We start from the raw sequence: 21594 nt of genomic DNA, 5'->3' as shown, positions 1-21594 counted from the left end.
GAAAATTAATGGAGGCACTAGTTAAAGAAGCACTGCAGGATCATCTAGACAAGACTTCAGCTATAGCTCGGACACAGCATGGTTTTGTTAAGGCAAAGTCTTGCCTGACCAATTTGATTGGATACTATGATGCATTCACAAAGGAACTGGATGCAGGGAATAACTTTGATATTATATCTTGGATCTTAGAAAGGCTTTTGATACTGTTGCACATGGAAGACTGCTGCACAAATTGGAGCAGTGTGGCATTGGAGGCAAATTGCTGCTGTGGATAAAGGGGTGGCTGAGGGGGAGAAGACAGAGAGTAATCAATGGACACTGCTCGTCGTGGACTAATGTTATTAGTGGAGTCCCTTAGGGCTCAGTGTTGGGTCCATTATTGTTTTCTGTATTCATAAATGATATTGATGAGGGTATATCAAGCTTAATGTCGAAGTTTGCAGATGATACAAAGGTAGGCAGGGTTGTCAAGGACACTACTGACACTATGCTGCTGCAACAGGATCTGGAATGGTTGAGCAGATGGGCTGAGAGGTGGCAAATGAAGTTTAACATTGACAAATGTAAAGTACTACACATGGGAAACAGCAACTCCAGAGCAACGTATCAACTCTGTGGTACTACACTGACAGTGGTAGAGAATGAAAGGGACCTGGGGGTAGTTGTGCAGGCAAATATGAAGTTCTCTGAGCAGTGCAGACGGGCTGCAAGAGTAGCTCATGGTGTATTGTCAATGATATATAGGAATTTTTCTAGCAGGGATAAGGAGGTGAGTATTCCCTTGTATAAGGCGATGGTCAGGCCACACCTAGAGTACTGTATACAGGTTTGGAGGCCTCATTTCAAGAAGGATGTAGAGCTGCTGGAACGAGTACAGAGAAGGGCAACAAGATTAGTGAATGGAACAAAGGGGTGCTCTTATGAAGAAAGGCTTAAGTTTTGCAAATTACAGTGTCTGGAGACTAGGCACCAGCGAGGTGATCTGATAGAGGTGTATAAAGCCTTGAATGGTTTGAGCATGCTCAATGCTGATGGGATTCTTCCTCTTGCTCAGAATAATCACCTGAGAGGGCATAAATTAAAATTGAGGAAAGACATATGCAGGGTAGACGTGCCGAAATTTGCCTTTAGCCAGAGGGTGGTTGGTTGGTGGAACAGACTTCCATCCCTTGTCGTGGAAGTTGATAGCCTAAATAAGTTTAAGGCTCAGCTGGACAGATATTTTGAACGAACAGAGGGGTGAAGTGGAAGTGGTTTTTTTTTTTTTTTTTGGCTGATGCTGCATAAGTTTGCTTTCTCGCATCAAATGCCTCTACTAATGCTAATGCTAAATATACACTCAGTTTTGAAACAGTCACTAAAGTAGGCGCAGCAATTGTCCTACCAAATATTGTATTTTCACAGCTTCCCTTAGAATGTACTGTTTTCATCTCAGAATTATATGCAGTAATTTTAGCTTTGGATCACATTGAGAAACTTTCATTTCCAAAATTAAATATATACAGACTTTAATAAATACAGATTCTCTAAGGGCAATACATGCACTTTAATATGAATATTGTCCTGTTCATTTACTTTTAAAGAAAATTTTGCGCAAGCTGAATTTAAAAAGAGTCAGATTTTGCTGGATCTCAGGACATGCTGGAATTCAAGGAAATGAGAGTGCGAATCATGCCAAAAAATGTGACAACTTAACTTCCTTTCTTCAACATAAGTTTACAAATCCGTTATCAAATAAATAATAAACTCTTGCATATTAAACCTAAACCAGAGCAATGGACATCATGTTTAAGAGTGAACAGGAAGAACGATGTTATTCTAGCCTAAATATGTATTGGGCATATCCATCCCACTCATTTGCTAGTCACAGATGATTCCCACCTTCCAAAAATGTTCTAATTTCCAATGCCATCATAAGACCATATTGGAAATTACTTTAAAATAGAAAACACATAGGTGAACTGTTCATCTTCCTTATGCAAAACCATAAATATAAAGCCATTTTAAAATAATAGATCACTGGAGATTATAAATATCTCTTACATTTGTGGGAGGTGCAATATAACTTCAGTTGCTCTTGAACAAATCCTTAACTAGTTTGGAAGATAACAGTGAAAATAATTTCAGTGCATCTAGATAGTTTTGTAAACTGAAGTGTAATAATTGTAGACCAGACATTTGATTTACACAGTTCCTGCATTCATGCGAATATATTTGGTAAGGAAATTTCCTCTTATTTTCAGCATTTTTTGATGATATTCTTGACATCATACATGAAGAAATAAATAGATACGTTGATCAGTACATGTAATCAACTGTATTTCATAAATTTTCCCCAAGTTAACAATTGGCATCTTGCCACAAAAAGTACTGTAAATTCTGTTTGGATTAGACAAAATTTACAGTACTTTCTGTAAACATAAGTTCTAAACGGGTGCTTATATCACATGATATCCCTCTTGTTTCAAGATGGCAAATCAAAATAAAAATACCCCCAGCAGAATGCACTCATAATATTGGTATATTTTGTTTCCATTAGACTGCAGACAGACGAGTTCCAATCAGATTAACTCATAATTCCACAGGCAGTCATCTTGTTTCAAGATGTTAGTTCAAAACAAAAGTATCCCAGTGAGAATGGACTTGATAGGTGTACTCTCTTCCCCTTATTCTCCGTTCCAAAAAGAGTATTGTAATTTTGGTTGGATCATGATCAGTTGTATATAGGTGCCAATTATATTAGATGACAGCCATCTTGTTTCAAGATGGCATCTAAAAATGAATCCCCCCCACATGTGCATGGTTAAGTTTTTGGAATGTAAAGAGCAATGTGGGGACACAAACACACAGGTTTTGGAAGCATTAAAAAACTTGACAATTTTTTGCTTTTCTCGGGAAAAACTTGACTACTAAATGGTTATATGAAAATTTTATTGTTATTCCTTTCTCCCCCTTCCATCTGCCGCTCTCAATGCTTTATATACCTCAATCAGATAATTTTAGATGACAATCTGGTTTACAAGTGGGAAATCACATCTTCAGAATCTTTCTCCAATTTAAAAATTACTTACAGAACTTTTTTTTAGTGTAGTATTTTGATATATTATGTTTGTGTGCATATGTATGCATGTTCATGGACTGATGTATGCTGTATGTGGATTTAAAAACACAATTTATGGAAGAACTATATTCTCCCCCCTTCTCCCTCTCAGATCAGCTAACTACAGCCATGATTAAAGAGATCATTAATAAAATTACTTCAGTCACCAATGGGATTCAAACCAAGACCTCTTCAAACAAGTAACATGGGGCACCTCCGTAGCCAGGTGGGCAGGAGCAGCAGTGCGTAGCACACGCTTCTTGATTAGACCAGGATTCAAGCCCATGCCCACCAAATACGGAGGATGCGGAAAGGTCAGGAAACGACCACCGCATATTCCTGGAGCAATATGGCCTTAATTGCTAATGCTCCTAAAAACCAAATAACAAACAACAACAACAAACAAACAAGTAACTTGGTTTGGTGACTCTGCTACACTGCCATAGAGATAAGGAATGTGCTACAGGTATCCTTATGAAATAAAGCATGTGTAGCAATTACTACAACAAGATTTACTGAAGAGAAAGGCATTCACTAGATGACCTTTACAACAATTCAGGACAAGAACGGGTTGGCTGTTCAATGAATTTTGGGTTACGCCCATTTTATACTAAATGGTATTTGGGCAACAGACAACCATTGAATTTGCTGCAATACAGAAGATTCGAGTAAACTGGTGTGGTGTGCTTTGATGTGATTCTTCCATAGCATTAGTGGAGGCATATGATGCAAGAAAGTAAGCTTGTGCAGCATCAGCCAAAAAAAAAAAAAAAAAAAAACCCACTCCCATTTCACCCCTCCGTTCATTTGAAATACCTGTCCAGCTGAGCCTTAAATTTATTTAGGCTATCAACTTCCACAACAAGGGATGGAAGTCTGTTCCACCAACCAACTACCTGCTGACTAAAGACAAATTTCTGCACATCTGTCCTACATCTGTCTTTCCTCAATTTGAATTTATGCCCTCTCAGGTGATTATTCTGAGCAAGAGGAAGAATCCCATCGGCATTGAGCATGCCCAAACCATTCAAGGCTTTATACACCTCTATGAGATCACCTCGCCAGTGCCTAGTCTCCAGACACTGTAGTTTTCAAAACTTAAGCCTTTCTTCGTAAGAGCAATCCTTTGTTCCATTCAATAATCTTGTTGCCCTTCTCTGTACTTATTCCAGCAGCTCTACATCCTTCCTGAAATGAGGCCTCCAGACCTGTATACAGCAATCAAGGTGTGGCCTTATACAAGGGAATAATCACCTCCTTATCCCTGCTAGAAAAATTCCTGTATATCATTGACAAGACACCATGAACTACTCTTGCAGCCCATCTGCACTGCTCAGAGAACTTCATATCTGCCTGCACAATTACCCCCAGGTCCTTTTCATTCTCTACCACTGTCAGTGTAGTACCACAGAGTTGATACGTTGCTCTGGGGTTACTGGTTCCCATATGTAGTACTTTACATTTGTCAATGTTAAACTTCATTTGCCACCTCTCAGCCCATCTGCTCAACCCTTCCAGATCCTGTTGCAGCAGCATAGCGTCAGTAGTGTCCTTAACAACCCTGCCAACATTTGTATCGTCTGCAAACTTGGACATTAAGCTTGATATACCATCATCAATATCATTTATAAATACAGAAAACAACAATGGACCCAACACTGAACCCTGAGGAACTCCACTAATAACATTAGTCCACGATGAGCAGTGTCCATTGATTACCACTCTCTGTCTTCTCCCCCACAACCATCCCTTTATCCATAGCAGCAATTTGCCTCCAATGCCACACTGCTCCAATTTGTGCAGCAGTCTTCCATGTGCAACAGTATCAAAAGCCTTTCTAAGATCCAAATATATAATATCAAAGTTATTCCCTGCATCCAGTTCTTTCGGACTGCATCATAGTATCCAATCAAATTGGTCAGGCAAGACTTTCCCTTAACAAAACCATGCTGTGTCCGAGCTATAACTTAAGTCTTGTCTATATGATCCTGCAGTGCTTCTTTAACCAGTGCCTCCATTAATTTTCTTGGAACAGAAGTTAAACTCACATGTCTATAATTACTTTTGTCAGCCTTTGATCCTCCTTTGTGAATTGGGGTCACATTTGCACATCTCCAGTCTATGGGTACCTCCCCTGAGTCCAAAGAAGCTCTCATAATTATGGCTAAGGGTTTGCTTACTTCCTTTTGCTGCCTCCTTTAATATAACTGGATAGATCCCATCCACCCCGGATGCCTTTTTTATGTTTATCCTCAACAATTTCTCCTCCACTTTCCTCTCAGTTATTACAAAATAATCTAGCTCACTGCCAGAGTTTACTTCACCTCTGGCATTCCCCTTCCTGAATAACTCCTCATGTGTGAATGTAGATGCAAAATACTCATTTAGTTTGTTAGCCACCTGAGCACGATCCTCAACTGTTGAACCATCAATATCCAGTGGACCAATCTGATTCATCCCTTTCCTTCTAGAGTTTACATAGGTAAAGAACTCTTTTCTGTTTTTCTTTGCATCCTTTGCCAAGGATTTCTCATAATCTGCCTTTGCCTGCCTAATCTCCTTTGTGACTTGGTTACAGACCAGCTTATATCTATCATAGGCTTCCATGTCACCCATTAATTTATATGTATCCCATGCATTTTTCTTCTCTGCCATATGTCTCATTAGTTCATCTCACATCCATTTAGGCCTAAACCTTGAACAATATTTCTTAGTTGGTATGTAAAGCCTAGTAGCTTCCAAGATAAGTTCTTTGAATGCTTCCCATTTTGAATTTGCTGTTGGTAACATCATCAGTTGGTCCCACTGTATAGAATTTAAATACTGTTCACACCATCATAGTCACCTTTACAAAAGCAAAAACCCTTCCCTTTACCCCTGATGGTAGTTACCTCTTTGAGTAAATCCCACTTCAACACACTCTGATCACTGCCACTTAGTGGTTCCTTTATCTGCAGATTCTTAATGCAGAAGAATCACTACTGATAATTAAATCAAGAATATTACTCCCTCTAGTTGCCTCCCGAACATGCTGATGTAGAAAACAATCATCCAATAAATCCACAAAAGCCTTGCTAGTGTGTGAGTGATGACCAACCCACAAATTCCAGTCAGTATCTGGGAAATTAAAATCATGCTTGCCAATGGATTGTGAACTCCTGCATAATCACAGTTTAGTGATACATTGACCTATATGCCACACCATCATACATAGCTTTCAGGAAAGGAATGCATCAGTGCCATAACATTCATGCACATGGTCATCCCAGTAAAATAATTACTCATGTCAACTTTTTTAACATGCCATCTACTTGGCAGATAATGTTTGTACATATGTATGGCTTTCTACATCCACAGACTTTAAACCAGCTGAGTTTTGGTTATGGAGTTATATCAAGTGTTGTGTATACAGAGATAATTTGACATATCTGCCATCATTGAAAAGTGCCACATGTCAAACAGTTACAGCATTTCCAACAGATAATTTTCACACTATGATCTGGGTAATAACACAGCTTAATACTAGAATACAGTGATAGATACATGGAGCGCTTTCCACCATACTTTTGGTTATGAATAATGTATTTCATTGACATCATTTTGTGTGCATCATACAAATCCCTTCTGATATGTGGAAAAAAATAAAATTTTGATTGCATAAAATTTCTCATAATTTTACAATAATATGCGGAAATTATTGTAAAAGCTTTGCTGTTTATGCCATAATTATTTAAAAATTTTTTTCCAACCTTTTGAAACATCCTACATATATGATTGTCTTTCTCACACATGATCATAAACATGATAGGAGAAACAAAGTACTGAAGGGAAGAGCTGTTTAGGATTAGTGAAATTAGGAGGCATTCTGATACAGTAGAGATTGGTATTCTCTATGTTTTATAGAGAAATCTATAAAATGTTAAAGAACATTTTATCTTATCTTGTATTTTAACAGTGCATAGCGTTTTTTTTTTTTTTTTTTTTTTTTTTAGAGCAATATATTAATTTGTTTTAACATCAATTACTTTAATCTACAGAATATACGAAACAGTAAAATAGTTTAACAGATATTTATTTAAAGTATACCCAGTAAAATAAAATAAAATAAAATATTTCCAGAAGCTTTCGGAACTCGTGTCCCTTTCTCAACTGACAGAATTTTTAAATACATTACAAGCAAACTGTGGCACGTTACTCATTCGTCATTGTTGTAGCACGGACGTGTGCTGCCTTGCGCCAGTGATCATCCATCAATAAAACGGTTGTCTCCAGGATTGGATGTATACGCATGCCTTTCTGGCGATTTAATGCCTTAGGGTTGTTCATTATGTTTAGTGACTCTAGCCATAGGCGGTGGCGAAAGTGTCGCGCGTGGTCCACTATCTCAAAGTCGCGCTTGGGGTCAAGATCGTGGTTGGTAGCCCAAAAATGTTCTGCAAGCGCGGACTGGTCAGTTTCGGCAAGCCGGATTGCTCTGTCGTGTTCCGTGAGGCGATCCTGGAGACGTCTCGATGTCTCACCTACGTAGCAACTGTTACAGGCCCTACAGGTGATACGGTACACTACATTGCTGCGTAAGACAGGTGTGACAGGGGTCTTCACACTGGAGACAAGTGAACGTAGGTTCCTACCTGGTAATTGTACACATTTTATGTTGTAACTTCTCAGGATCTTCGAGATACGTCCTGACACTCCTGGATAGTACGGAATGTAGGCGGATGATATGCCGACTTGCTTCGGAGGTCTTGGGTTGGAAGTAAGCTCTTGTGCCTGTAACAAGCATCTGTTTAGTACATGGGATGGATAACCGCATCTGGTTAAGTCCGCCTTCACACGGGAGATCTCGTTACGTCTAATTGTGTCGGTGCTGGAATGGCTCCAGGCCCTGGAGAACAGGGTGCGGGCAGTGCTATTGAGATGGCTTGGAGCGTGGCCGGACCCGTAGTTGGTGAATTGACCGCACCACATGGGTTTGCGGTATACTGAGGTCTCTAGATGTGGGCCTACGCGATGCACTAGCACGTGCTAGTGCATCGCGTAGGCCCACATCTAGAGACCTCAGTATACCGCAAACCCATGTGGTGCGGTCAATTCACCAACTACGGGTCCGGCCACGCTCCAAGCCATCTCAATAGCACTGCCCGCACCCTGTTCTCCAGGGCCTGGAGCCATTCCAGCACCGACACAATTAGACGTAACGAGATCTCCCGTGTGAAGGCGGACTTAACCAGATGCGGTTATCCATCCCATGTACTAAACAGATGCTTGTTACAGGCACAAGAGCTTACTTCCAACCCAAGACCTCCGAAGCAAGTCGGCATATCATCCGCCTACATTCCGTACTATCCAGGAGTGTCAGGACGTATCTCGAAGATCCTGAGAAGTTACAACATAAAATGTGTACAATTACCAGGTAGGAACCTACGTTCACTTGTCTCCAGTGTGAAGACCCCTGTCACACCTGTCTTACGCAGCAATGTAGTGTACCGTATCACCTGTAGGGCCTGTAACAGTTGCTACGTAGGTGAGACATCGAGACGTCTCCAGGATCGCCTCACGGAACACGACAGAGCAATCCGGCTTGCCGAAACTGACCAGTCCGCGCTTGCAGAACATTTTTGGGCTACCAACCACGATCTTGACCCCAAGCGCGACTTTGAGATAGTGGACCACGCGCGACACTTTCGCCACCGCCTATGGCTAGAGTCACTAAACATAATGAACAACCCTAAGGCATTAAATCGCCAGAAAGGCATGCGTATACATCCAATCCTGGAGACAACCGTTTTATTGATGGATGATCACTGGCGCAAGGCAGCACACGTCCGTGCTACAACAATGACGAATGAGTAACGTGCCACAGTTTGCTTGTAATGTATTTAAAAATTCTGTCAGTTGAGAAAGGGACACGAGTTCCGAAAGCTTCTGGAAATATTTTATTTTATTTTATTTTACTGGGTATACTTTAAATAAATATCTGTTAAACTATGGACCCCAGTACTCCAGGCCCATTTGTCACTAGTAAAATAGTCTTCAGATAATAAATTCTTTTCTCATAGTTAAAGGATAGCGAAAGCTTAAAAAGCGGTACTCACCTTGAATTAATCTGCGATGGCTTACTTAGGCATTGTGGTTAATATTTAGGTTGAATTGTTAAATTGAATAAAATTAAAAGGGAGGAAGTAGGTAAGTATTGACTGAGTTAAAATAGGCACAAGGAGACAGAAGCATACACATTGAATCCTTTGTTGTCATTGAAGTAAAGAAGCAAACGAATAATTGAAAACTAAATAGGTGAATATAGTGAAGCCAATAGTCGTTACGAGGACTTTCGTTAGTTAAAACGTCTTCAGTTGGCAATGTGTGGGGAGAGAACGCGCATGGTATTTAAGAATAAAAAATTTTATACTCTCGTGATGCCTTTTTTGACATGTCGGAACTTTAATCGCGAGAGGTTCCAAATTGGGGAAAGATTGAAGGGGAGTTTGGAATTTAGAATTTTGAGGTTAGAGTGGTGCCGGTACCATTCAATAGCTAGGTCTTCATATTGAAGTATTATGTAGCTGGATTTTAGTTTAATAATGGAAATGGCAGAGTCAATGAGGGGGTTGTAGTTGTGAGTCTGGGCATGAATTGTAAGTTCTGTAACAGATTGGTTAGACACGAGACTATGGAAATGATAGTATGCACAGGTGTTGGATGTTTTTGATGAGCCAAATATGGTAGTGGTACTTCCGATGTAACATCTGTTACAGTTTGGTTGATAATTAATGAGGTATATTATTGAGGTCGTTTGTAGGATATTTGTGTGTGTCTTTATAGGTGCTGAAGAAGAATCCTAATTTGTTGTAGGTGGAAAAAACAAGGAAGATATCAGAAGATATCACGTTAGAGTGGTGCCGGTACCATTCAATAGCTAGGTCTTCATATTGAAGTATTATGTAGCTGGATTTTAGTTTAATAATTGTTGTTAAATAGGTGGCGGAACTGTCCTGCTAGTTCATTGTGATAAGGGAGGACTATGCGGATGTTTGTTTTATTTTTGTCTTTGGTTGGGTTGTTAGATTTAATTTTATTTTTAGCGATGGAGATTGTATTTAAAATAAGTTGGTGGGGGTTAACCTCTGGATATAAATTTGTCGGTGAGGTATTGGATTTCGTTGTGAAGGTCGGTAGGTAAGGAACTGTACTTTAGTGCATTGTGAATTTGATTATATAAAACTGCCTTTTTAGTGTTTAGGGGGTGATGAGAAGCAAAATGTAAGTATTTACCAGTGTTTGTATTTTTCCTGAAATTTTTCGTATTTAATTTTGTGCCTGTTATATAGATAGTGAGATTGAAGAAATTTATCTGATTGTTTTGTCCAATTTCAAGGGTGAATTTAAGTCTGTCGTGTATAGAGTTGAGTTTTGCGAAGAGGTTATCAATGATGGATCTGTTGCCTATTACAAGAATGTCGTTGGTATAGCACATGTATAGTTTTAGTTCAAGGTGAAAGGGGTGTAGAATTTGGCTTTCAATGGTGGCTAGGGAAATTTCGGACAATGGGGCCGAAATGCCTAGTCCCATTGGTAAGCCAAATATTTATTGGAATATTTTTTTGTTGAATCTAAGAAATCTTAGATTCAACAAAAATTCTATAGAAAGGGAGGTACACTTTGTTAAGGTATCGTCTGTTTCTAAGAACTTGCATAAGGCTTGTAAAGTAAATGGAATATGGACATTTGTGTAGAGAGAAGTGATGTCATAGGAAGCTAAGATGTCTGTATTGGATATTGTGATATTATTGATTTTTTGAAAAGCTTGATTGGTGTTATTGATCTTGAATGTGGAGAACTTAGTAAGGAGAGGTATAATTTTGACCAGAAAGGAGGATAAATTAGCAAAAGCTCATTTGCTGTATGATACAATTGGTCTTAAAGGGTGGTCAGTTTTGTGTAACTTGATAATCCGAAACATGTGGGGGAGGATGTTATTGCAAATTCCAATTTGCTGTAGTGTGGAAAGGTTGATTTCCTTATTTTGCCTGAGTTTCCTGAGAATTATATCGAGTTTGTTTTTAAGTTTTACGATGTTATGGTTATTTTCATTTATGTGTGTGTTTGGGTCTGCTAAGATGGATTCTAATTTTTCGGTGTAGGTATCTTCATCTATTATAACAATCGTGTCTCCTTTATCAGCTTTTTGAGTAATAACGTTAGAAGTTTTACTGAGTTTGTGTAAATCCATAAGCTGTTGTTTTTTATATTAGAGCGGGAAGAAAGTTTCATGTTAATAATACTATTGGTTTGGTGTTTTAGACGCCATTTATCAGGATGTTGTTCGAACTTGGACTGGAGTTCAACAATGCAGTCTTTTACAGGGTAATGTTGATTTTTGATGGCAAAATTAAAGCCGTATTCCAGGCCAGAAAGTTCAGCAGGTGTAAAAGATTTGGAAGAGAGGTTAATGGTGGTGATTTTTTGGGGGGAACGAGACGTGAGGGAATTGCATTTTTTTTTATGTCTTTGTATTATTTCTTGGGTGGTAGCGTTAATACGTGTATTGTTTTGGTTGGTAAACTCGATCCAGGCATGAGGGGTCATTTCTTTTTTAAGGTAAAATCTAAGTTGGTGTATGTTATTTAAGAAGCTATATTTTTTGTTAAATCTCTTCCTGAGTTCTTCACGGATGATCATGATAGATGTGCGGTGTATGATATGTGGGTATTTTTTACAATTATTTTTAGGAAAAAGGCGGGCAAATTTGGGAATGATATTGTGGTGGAGACATTTTTGTAAAAAGGCGATGTGTAACTTATTGGAAAAATATTTAATGAGTGTGTTGGTTAGTTGAGTTTTTTTATTATTATTAGACATGTCTAATAATATTATTAGACATGTCTAATGCCTAATAATATTATTAATAATATTATTAGACATGAACATAAATGAAAATAACCATAACATCGTATAACTTAAAAACAAACTCGATATAATTCTCAGGAAACTCAGGCAAAATAAGGAAATCAACCTTTCCACACTACAGCAAATTGGAATTCGCAATAACATCCTCCCCCACATGTTTGGGATTATCAAGTTACACAAAACCGACCACCCTTTAAGGCCAATTGTATCATACAGCAAATCAGCTTTCGCTAATTTATCCTCCTTTCTGGTCAAAATTATAACCCCCCTTATTAAGTGTTCCACATTCAAGATCAATAACAACAATTAAGCTTTTCAAAAAATCAATAATATCACAATATTCGATACAGACATCTTAGCTTCCTATGATGTCACTTCTCTCTACACAAATGTCCATATTCCATTTACTTTACAAGCCTTATGCAAGTTCTTAGAAACAGATGATACCTTAACAAAACGTACCTCCCTTTCTATGGACCATATTCTTGAGCTCACCACCCTTCTATTAGAAGCAAGATTTTTTAGATTCAACAAAAAATCTTCCAACAAATATTTGGCTTACCAATGGGACTAGGCATTTCGGCCCCATTGTCCGAAATTTATCTAGCCGCCATTGAAAGCCAAATTCTACACCCCTTTAACTTGAACTAAAACTATACATGCGCTATGCCGACGACATTCTTGTAATAGGCAACAGATCCATCATTGATAACCTCTTCGCAAAACTCAACTCTATACACGACAGACTTAAATTTGCCCTTGAAATTGGACAAAACAATCAGATAAATTTCCTCAATTTCACTATCTATATAACAGGCACAAAATTAAATACGAAAATTTTCAGGAAAAATACAAACACCGGTAAATACTTACATTTTGCTTCTCAACACCCCCTAAATACTAAAAAGGCAGTTTTATATAATCAAATTCACAATGCACTGAAGTACAGTTCCTTACCTACCGACCTTCACAACGAAATCCAATACCTTACTGACAAATTTATATCCAGAGGTTATCCCCACCAACTTATTTTAAACACAATCTACATCGCTAAAAATAAAATTAAATCTAACAACCCAACCAGAGACAAAAATAAAACAAACATCCGCATAGTCCTCCCTTATCACAATGAACTGGCAGGACAGTTCCGCCACCTATTTAACGACACTGATATCTCCCTTGTTTTTTCCACCTACAACAAATTAGGATCCTTCTTCAGCACCTATAAAGACACACACAAATATCCTACAAACGACCTCAATAATATAATATACCTCATTAATTGTCAACCGAATTGTAACAGATGTTACATCGGAAGTACCACTGCCATATTTGGCTCATCAAAAACATCCAACACCCGTGCATACTATCAATTCCATAGTCTCATGTCTAACCAATCTGTTACAGAACTTACAATACATGCCCAGACTCACAACCACAATCCCCTCATTGACTCTGCCATTTCCATCATTAAACTAAAATCCAGCTACAGAATACTTCAATATGAAGCCCTAGCTATTGAATGGTACCGGCACCACTCTAACCTCAAAATTCTAAATTCCAAACTCCCCTTCAATCTTTCCCCAATTTGGAACCTCTCGCGATTAAAGTTCCCACATGTCAAAAAAGGCATCACGAGAGTATAATTTTTTATTCTTAAATACCATGCGCGTTCTCTCCCCACACATTGCCAACTGAAGACGTTTTAACTAACGAAAGTCCTCGTAATGACTATTGGCTTCGCTATATTCACCTATTTAGTTTTCAATTATTCATTTGCTTCTTTACTTCAATGACAACCAAGGATTGGATGTGTACGCTTCTGTCTCCTTGTGCCTATTTTAACTCAGTCAATACTTACCTACTTCCTCCCTTTTAATTTTATTCAATTTAACAATTCAACTTAAATATTAACCACGATGCCTAAGTAAGCCATCGCAGATTTAATTCAAGGTGAGTACCGCTTTTTAAGCTTTTGCTATCCTTTACTAGTCTATTAACACGGTACTTGAAGATCTCTAAAAATTTTGTATTCTTTTCTCATTTAAAATATAGGTACTACTACGGACATTTTCATCCAAATTTGGGAATTCAGTTATTTAAAATTGGAAAAATCCAGTTGTACTTAGGCCACTTTGATGATTCTGAATGTACTTTTTTAGAGGTAAATATATCAACCTGTTATTTATCAAATATCTCAAGCCTGGTGGGGTTTTTTTTCCCCCAGTTACAGACTTTGTTTAAATACAGTGGACACGCTTGCTCATCACTTGGGACTCACCTAAATTGATAATAACCCATTGATAACAATAACTAGTGAAACAAGACTGCAGCTCTTTAGCTGCATTCTTCATTGTTTATTTACACAGAGTATTGTAAAGTATCTAAGGGATCGAAATATCAATTTATCTCCTTTTTATAAACTGTACTAATAAATTTGAGAGTTACCTCAATATCCAAATAGGAGATCTTCTTTTCCAACTTCCAGGATAAAATAAATTAGAATAAATCAAAATTTACATTTAATTTTAAATCTCTGAGTATAAGCAAATTATAAAAATACCTCAATGTGCCGTACTTCCCATACGTGAACCCTCCAAGTACCAGAAAACAAGTCGACATCAACTAGCCCCAGACGCTAGATAACCCATGCACTCAAGAAGACTGAACACATTTCACGATTTTATACGGAGTTTTGATTTTAATTTTGACAAAATGTGTTCAGTCTTCTTGAGTGTGTGGGTTATCTAGCGTCTGGGGAAGGTTGATGTCGACTTGTTTTCCGGTTCTTGGAGGGTTCATGTACAGGAAGTATGAGCACATTGAGGTATTTTTATAATTTGCTTATACTTGGAGATTTAAAATTAAATGTAAATTTTGATTTATTCTAATTAATTTTATCCCAGAAGTTGGAAAAGATCTCCTATTTGAATATTGAGGTAACTCTCAATATTTACACAAGAGTGGAAAAGTATATGTAAAAAAAACACGCATACAGAAAGAAAACATTAAAATCGAGAAATATAAAATACTTTGACTGTCCACTATTTATTTGAGAAAGTTATCAATAAAAAATCTTTGCAAACCATCAAAAACAAAGAAAATATTAAAATCAAGAAGAAAGGGTTAATGCTCTGTTATAAAACAGTCACATTGCTAGGAGTACAAAAAAAGTACTTTCTTTCACAGAGTAATGACACCAGCAACCATACGAACTGTACAAAGCAGCAGCAACAGTAACTGGATGTGACATGTCAGAGTTCAAGAAAAAATTGGAATGTTAACTAATCACTTCCACTGCACATGCATTAACTGTAGTGAAAAAGAAAAAAAAAAGTGATAACAAAAACCAAAGTGCTGATTACAGTAAATGTTTTTTTCTACATATTCATATATGGCTGATCGAGACTTGGTAAAAGTGATAACATTATACAAAGGTTAACATTATCCATGAACACGATAAGCAGCATGCACTGATTAGTAGCTTTTTTTGTCTTCTTCATTTGATTATATATATAAATGCAAATGGAATGAGTTACATTTCTTCAAGTTATTTAGAGACGAAATTTTATATACATGTACAGGGTGTTTCAAAACTGATGGTCAATAATTTAAAGCTGAACTATCAGAGATGGGATCCACCACTGACTAGTTTGTTTAGGTTAGATTATGCTCATTCTCTCCGTTTCCCATCTCTCAATGCTCTGAGACGTAGCAGGCATACTAGTACTTGTCAAAGGATAGTCAACATGGAAAGAGGTTATAGCAACGAAGAGTATGCAGACATGCACTTTATGCATGGTAAGGCCAATGGCAGTGCACTCGAGGCTGCACATTTGTACCAAGAAGCATTTCCCCGCCAAAGGCAGCCCAACAGGCACACATTCATTAGGGTACATTAGTGCCTTAGAAAACATAAGTGCTTGGCACATGGAGTATGACCAGGTAGGCCCAGAAGCATAACACCTGATGTTGAGGAAAGGGTGTTAGAAAGAACATCCTGGAACATCTGTAAAATCCTGTGATGTTGAAACCAAAAATTAAAAATGTATTATCTTATGTTTAATAAAACCACCCTTAGAAAAGTATTCACAGCTTTTTGCTAAACTAGTGCTCCCATACTCAGTGGCGGAACTTAACAGAAAATGTGCATTATCTCGAAAATGGTTCGTTTGCGGCCCAATGTTCACTGGGACTTTTTTTGCTTATTTTAGTGTGTACTTTTCACCTTTAAATTGTTGACCATCATTTTTGAAACACCCTGTATAGAAAGCATATCAGGTCATATTTTACACACACACACAACATATATTACATATACACTTGGTCGTCGACTTACGACCGGCCACACTTACGACCACAAAAAAAAATAATAATAAATAAATGAATAAATTAATAATAAATCAGGAAGTCACTACTGAGGACACCCATAACCCAGGTGAGGAGGCACATTGATGACGGGAGGCCTGAGGACAGCACCAGGCACATACACTCAGTCGCTCTCTCTCACATACACCCAGTCGCTTTCAAGCATCTGTTGCGTGTGGTGTATTAATTAAAATTCTACTGAAATATGCATAAAATGTTTAGTAAAAGGAAAATGCCTTCATCTACATATACGCCAGCTGAGAACTCAAGGAAAACTATTGATTCAGAGTGGTTTTTTTTTTTTTTTTTTGTTAGTTGTTGGTGCATCGGCTTCTGTGGCCATAATGCACCTCCCAAAGTTTTTGCATTTTACTCTGATCCAAGCCCGAGGCAGGATTCGAACCCGCGACCTTTGGGTTTCCAGGCAGGCACTTTACCCACCTGGCTAGCCCGGTCGGCGATTCAGAGTGCAAAATGAAAATTATTCAGCAGTATGAAGGCGGAAAGAAAGTGAATACGATAGCACGTGACTTGAAGTTATCACATTCCACGGTATCGACGATACTTAAGGACAAAGAAAGAATTCGGGAAGCTGTGAAAGGTTCTGCACCTATTAAGTCTACAATTATAACCAAACAACGACAGGAACCCATCCATGAAATGGAGAAATTGTTGTTTATGTGGATGGAAGATTTAATACAAAAAAATACACCCATGAGCCTTCACACAGTGCAAGCAAAGGCTAGAAGTTTGTTTCAGAGTTTAAAATCATGCGCTGGAGACGATTACGCAGAAGATTTTCAGGCTAGTACTGGGTGGTTTAAGCATTTTAAAAAAAAGATTTGCTTTGCATAATGTCTCTATAAATAAACATCTCTTACCTCAACCCAAGAACATAACCCTGACGATGCACAATCCAGCACAAGCAAAGATTAAAAATTGATTTTGTAAATTTCATTTGTATTAATTTTTACATTAATTTTAGATTGTATTTTTGTGTTTACATTACATTATGTGCAATATAATTATAGATTGTAGTTTTGTTTTTTTATAAACAGTATGAATAATAAACCAATTAAAATGTAGAGAACGTTTGAATTTAACCTCATAGAGAGAGAGAGAGAGATAGCCTAGGTGTAGAAAGAAGGTATGTACAGTATCGCTAAGTAAAAGATAAAAACATTACTGTATTTAAAATGAAAAATAAAAGATGATAAAAATTTAAAAGATTATAAAAATAAATTATAAAGATGAAAAAAATATTAGAAAGGTTAAAAAATACTGTTAATAAATATATGGCCGACATACGACCAGATCGACTTACGACCTGTCAGTCAGAACAGAAGTGAGTCGTAAGTCAACGACCAACTGTATATGCTAATATCATTCTGTCAAAGTATTTCAGGGTTGCTTCCTTCATGAAATGTTCTACATGTATATCTAATATTAGGGCTCTGTAAAATAATTTTCCATTCTCATATCTAAATTATCACTTTAAAAGATCTATAAATATTATTTCTCTATACATTAAAGTTTTCCTCCTAGTGATATTTATTTGACTTTGAGAATGTCATATGGTGGGGAAGCCAATGGGAGAAGAGGGGTGTGGGTCACGTGATACAAGTGGGCAGGGCAATTATGTCACTACAAATGTACAGGTAAATAATTACCTAGGTCATTTTCTGATTAGATATCGATCAGTCTGTTTGACAGGTGTCTGGAATCTGATGTTTGATGTGCTAACATAGTAATTAACACAACCATGAATAATCTCACCTAGTCAAGTCTGCCCCCTGTGACTTATTGTCATTGTGAACGCTACTGTGACAGGGAACTAGAATCTGTTTAGAACGAAAGGCATATCCGTGTCCCCTCTCGTGTCTAAGGTGATCTGAGGAATGCGAACAATGCCTCCTTTCTTGAATATGAACGATGTCTCCTTTCCCCATCCCCCCACCATACAGTATTCTCAAGGTCGAATAAATATCACCAGGAGGACAGTAGTAGTGCAGCATTCAAAGATAGGCAGTTTTTCTTACTCAGCTCTGCATAGGACAGTCATCTTACGCTGCTTTCTGCTGAGGGCAGATGAGCCTCCTATTTTTGAATCCTGCAACCCATTCTAATGATTTTTTACATTTTAACTGATTTATTCCTCCTCATTCTATTCATGCCCTTTAATTAAACTGTTTTTCATAATCTGATGATGATCCAACAGAAACAATAAATCTAACATTTATAAATTTCTAGAATCAATTAATTTTTAAAATTATATTTAAATAAGCTGTTTAATGTATATTTTGTCCATTATCTTATTTGTATTGCATTCTTACTTGGTAACGTATCTATAGGTTACCAAGACTGGACTTTTTGACTTGGTGCATTATGGCCTAAGCTATCAATGTGCCATAAAAAATCAAATAACTAATAATAATTAAAGCCCTTACTTTATTAAATTTTTTTTTTTTTTTCTTACCAGATTTGTTGTCAAAGTACATTTGAGAAAATTGCACAGTCTAAGCTCTCTATAGCGACCCTCATTTTAACGTCCCACACATTATAACATCCTATGTGGTTGGTCCCGGCTGATTTCTCATTAACCTAATGCTATTTTATGAACAATCGATATAACAGCAATTTTTATTTCCCCTGGGGGGTCGTTATATAGAGTGTCGACTGTATAATGTATGAAATATGAAAGTATATTACTGAAAAAATGAGTAATTTCACTTTTCTTTTTAAACAGGCTGAGAAAATACTCTCTGCTACCCATGGAACTAAACATTCCTTGTACCAATCTCTTCTGGAATTTATCTATCAATGTCAATGTGAAAAGTTTGCAAAATGCTCTAGATCTTAAACCTTCTGGTATATAATGAGGCATGCAAAGTTATATGTTATTAGTTTGATGAATCCAAAACAGAGGATGGCACAGCTGTTACAATTCACTTTTATGAACCTGCAAATTAATTTATGTTTATTGTATATATATATTATTTATAAAATTCCCTGAAATTGTATATTACATAAACTTATGTTACATTAAATTATATATTATGTAAAATTTCAATTGTATATATGATTTTTGGCACATAAATATTTTTATGTAGTTTTATTTATTACATTTGCAAGTATCATGTCATACTAGTACATACTTTTTGCACTAATTCATATAACAAAATCATTAACTTTAGAACTGAGCAAAGGTTTTGTCTCAAAACCTGTTAAGACTTAAAAATTATCTGCTCTTTTTAGTTATATGTAAAAGACAAAAAAAAAACTTCCCTAATGAAAAACATTGATAGAATTATTTTGCTTTCAACTTTAATGTTACAGGAAATTATTGATTAACTAATAATACAGAAAAAATATTTTTTTTAAATTTAATTTGCTTTCAAAATTTCTTAAATTTCAGGATGATTTTTTTTATTGGATGTAAAGCAAATAATACATACCATTTAAAATACTGCTCATCTTGATTTTTTACATTAACAATAGTTTTATACTTTTAATTTTTGAGGTAAATCAATGCAACATGCCATGGATCTTCTGATCACTATTAATCAATGGAAACACCTACCTTTCTGTTGTCACAGAACAAGTACAACTCTTTGTACATATCCAGACAACTCCAGTATCTATCAGCAAGGTAATGTGCTATACTACATGCCCTGGCAGGACAATGATAAAGTAAATGAAGATGTATGTCAGTAAATCCATAAAGTTCTTAGTTTCTATACCATCTTTAAAAAATGCAAAAGTCAGCTTAAAGCATTCACACAACCGTAATTCTGACATTAAAAATTCTGTCAAGTAAAATTAAGCCCATATCTATGTATTATAAAAATTATCATTACTCTACATAGTTTTTTATTTCCTGATGTAGAATTTGAAATTCTTGGCCAATACCGTCCAATTATTTGAATGAACATGCACATGATAATGCATAAATGCTGAAAGTTTGCTACACATTTAAATTACAGTGGGGAAAACAGCTACAGTAAGGAATAATATAGATAAATAGTTGACATTAAGGCTGAAATAATTTGGTTATAGTGAGTTTTGTTGGTTTGAAGTTTGCAATTAGTAAAAGCTTAGACAAAATACTAGGGCTTGCAAACCGGTTTTATAAACCGGTTAAATCCGGGTTTCATATTGAGTTGTTAAAACCGAAACCGAGCTTCTAAAACCGGATTCTATTTTTTTTTTTAGTTAGCCCTCGAATATAGTTTTTTGTTACGCACATTTTCTTTTGTTTGTTCGTTTGTCTGGATCGTTCAACTGCTTTGTTTTTTATTTTATTTTAAGGTAACGGTATTCATTGACTCTAGATGAATATACGTCTATACAAAATAAAAGGTATATGAATATAAATGTGCATTCAAAAGACAATCATTGGTCGTTAGGTCTTATTGAGATTAATGGTTCACTTGATAGCAGAAGAACTGAGCAAATTGTGGATGGACACTTGAAGGAATTTGGTTTGAACTTGGATGAGGATATTGTTGCCTGCACCACCGATGGAGCAGCAATGATGATTAAGTTTGGCAAGCACATTACGCCTAATCATCAACAATGTATACATCTGTCAGTTATAGATGTACTTTATGAAAAAGTAATCATTTATGTGCCACAGTCTCTGAGTCTCCCAAAGACAATGAAAATAATGAAGAAAGTAGTGATGATCTTCAAACGCCTATGGGGCTGGGAATTTCCATACTATAATAATTGATAAACACCAGCCAAGAAATTAAACTAAAAATTTACTATACAGTGAAATGTGATGCAAATAAAAACACTGATTAAATTATAGTTACAATATAATTTAAAATATAGTTAAAAACAATAAAATTAATTAAAATAAACTAGGTTAAAAGCGATAAAACAATGAAACCTGGAGCTTTCGGAGAACTGCCGTCTCCTTCTTCAACAGCATACTACTAGTGCTAAGACACATCCTTAAGTAGCCGGTCCATGGCACTCATGCACGTGATCATCAGACACATGATCTACATTCTCCATGCGCGTATCGGAAATGGAAGTGGCTCGGGAGCGTGTCAAACAGAAACGGTCATCCCTTCTGAGGACAACTGCCTCAAACAGGGGGTGTAAATGGATCCCCCTGTCCCTATTAATAGTATTGTGACTGGATGAACTGATTCGCAAGCTCTCGAGCCACTTGCGTTCCCAAAATCAATGGGCACAGTCAGTAATGACCG

The 21594-nt window shown here is 36.8% G+C and overlaps 1 protein-coding gene across 1 annotated transcript in view; it reads left to right on the top strand.

Moving 5' to 3' along the window:
• Positions 1-19331, top strand: part of LOC150087172 (histone-lysine N-methyltransferase SMYD3-like) — a 153407-nt gene extending 134076 nt beyond the window's left edge. The window contains exons 11-12 of the mRNA XM_090371866.1: positions 14063-14171; positions 19122-19331. Coding sequence (XP_090227992.1) covers positions 14063-14171; positions 19122-19235 — 223 coding nt within the window. The 3' untranslated portion in view covers positions 19236-19331. The remainder of the gene's footprint in view (positions 1-14062; positions 14172-19121) is intronic.
• Positions 19332-21594: the final 2263 nt, after the last annotated feature.

The sequence above is a fragment of the Mastigoproctus giganteus genome, chromosome 4 (assembly GCF_048544385.1).
Source record: "Mastigoproctus giganteus isolate SK-2022 chromosome 4, ASM4854438v1, whole genome shotgun sequence".
Classification (NCBI taxonomy): domain Eukaryota; kingdom Metazoa; phylum Arthropoda; class Arachnida; order Uropygi; family Thelyphonidae; genus Mastigoproctus; species Mastigoproctus giganteus.
Note: the sequence above shows the minus strand (reverse complement) of the source record. Positions and strands in the feature narration are given on the sequence as shown.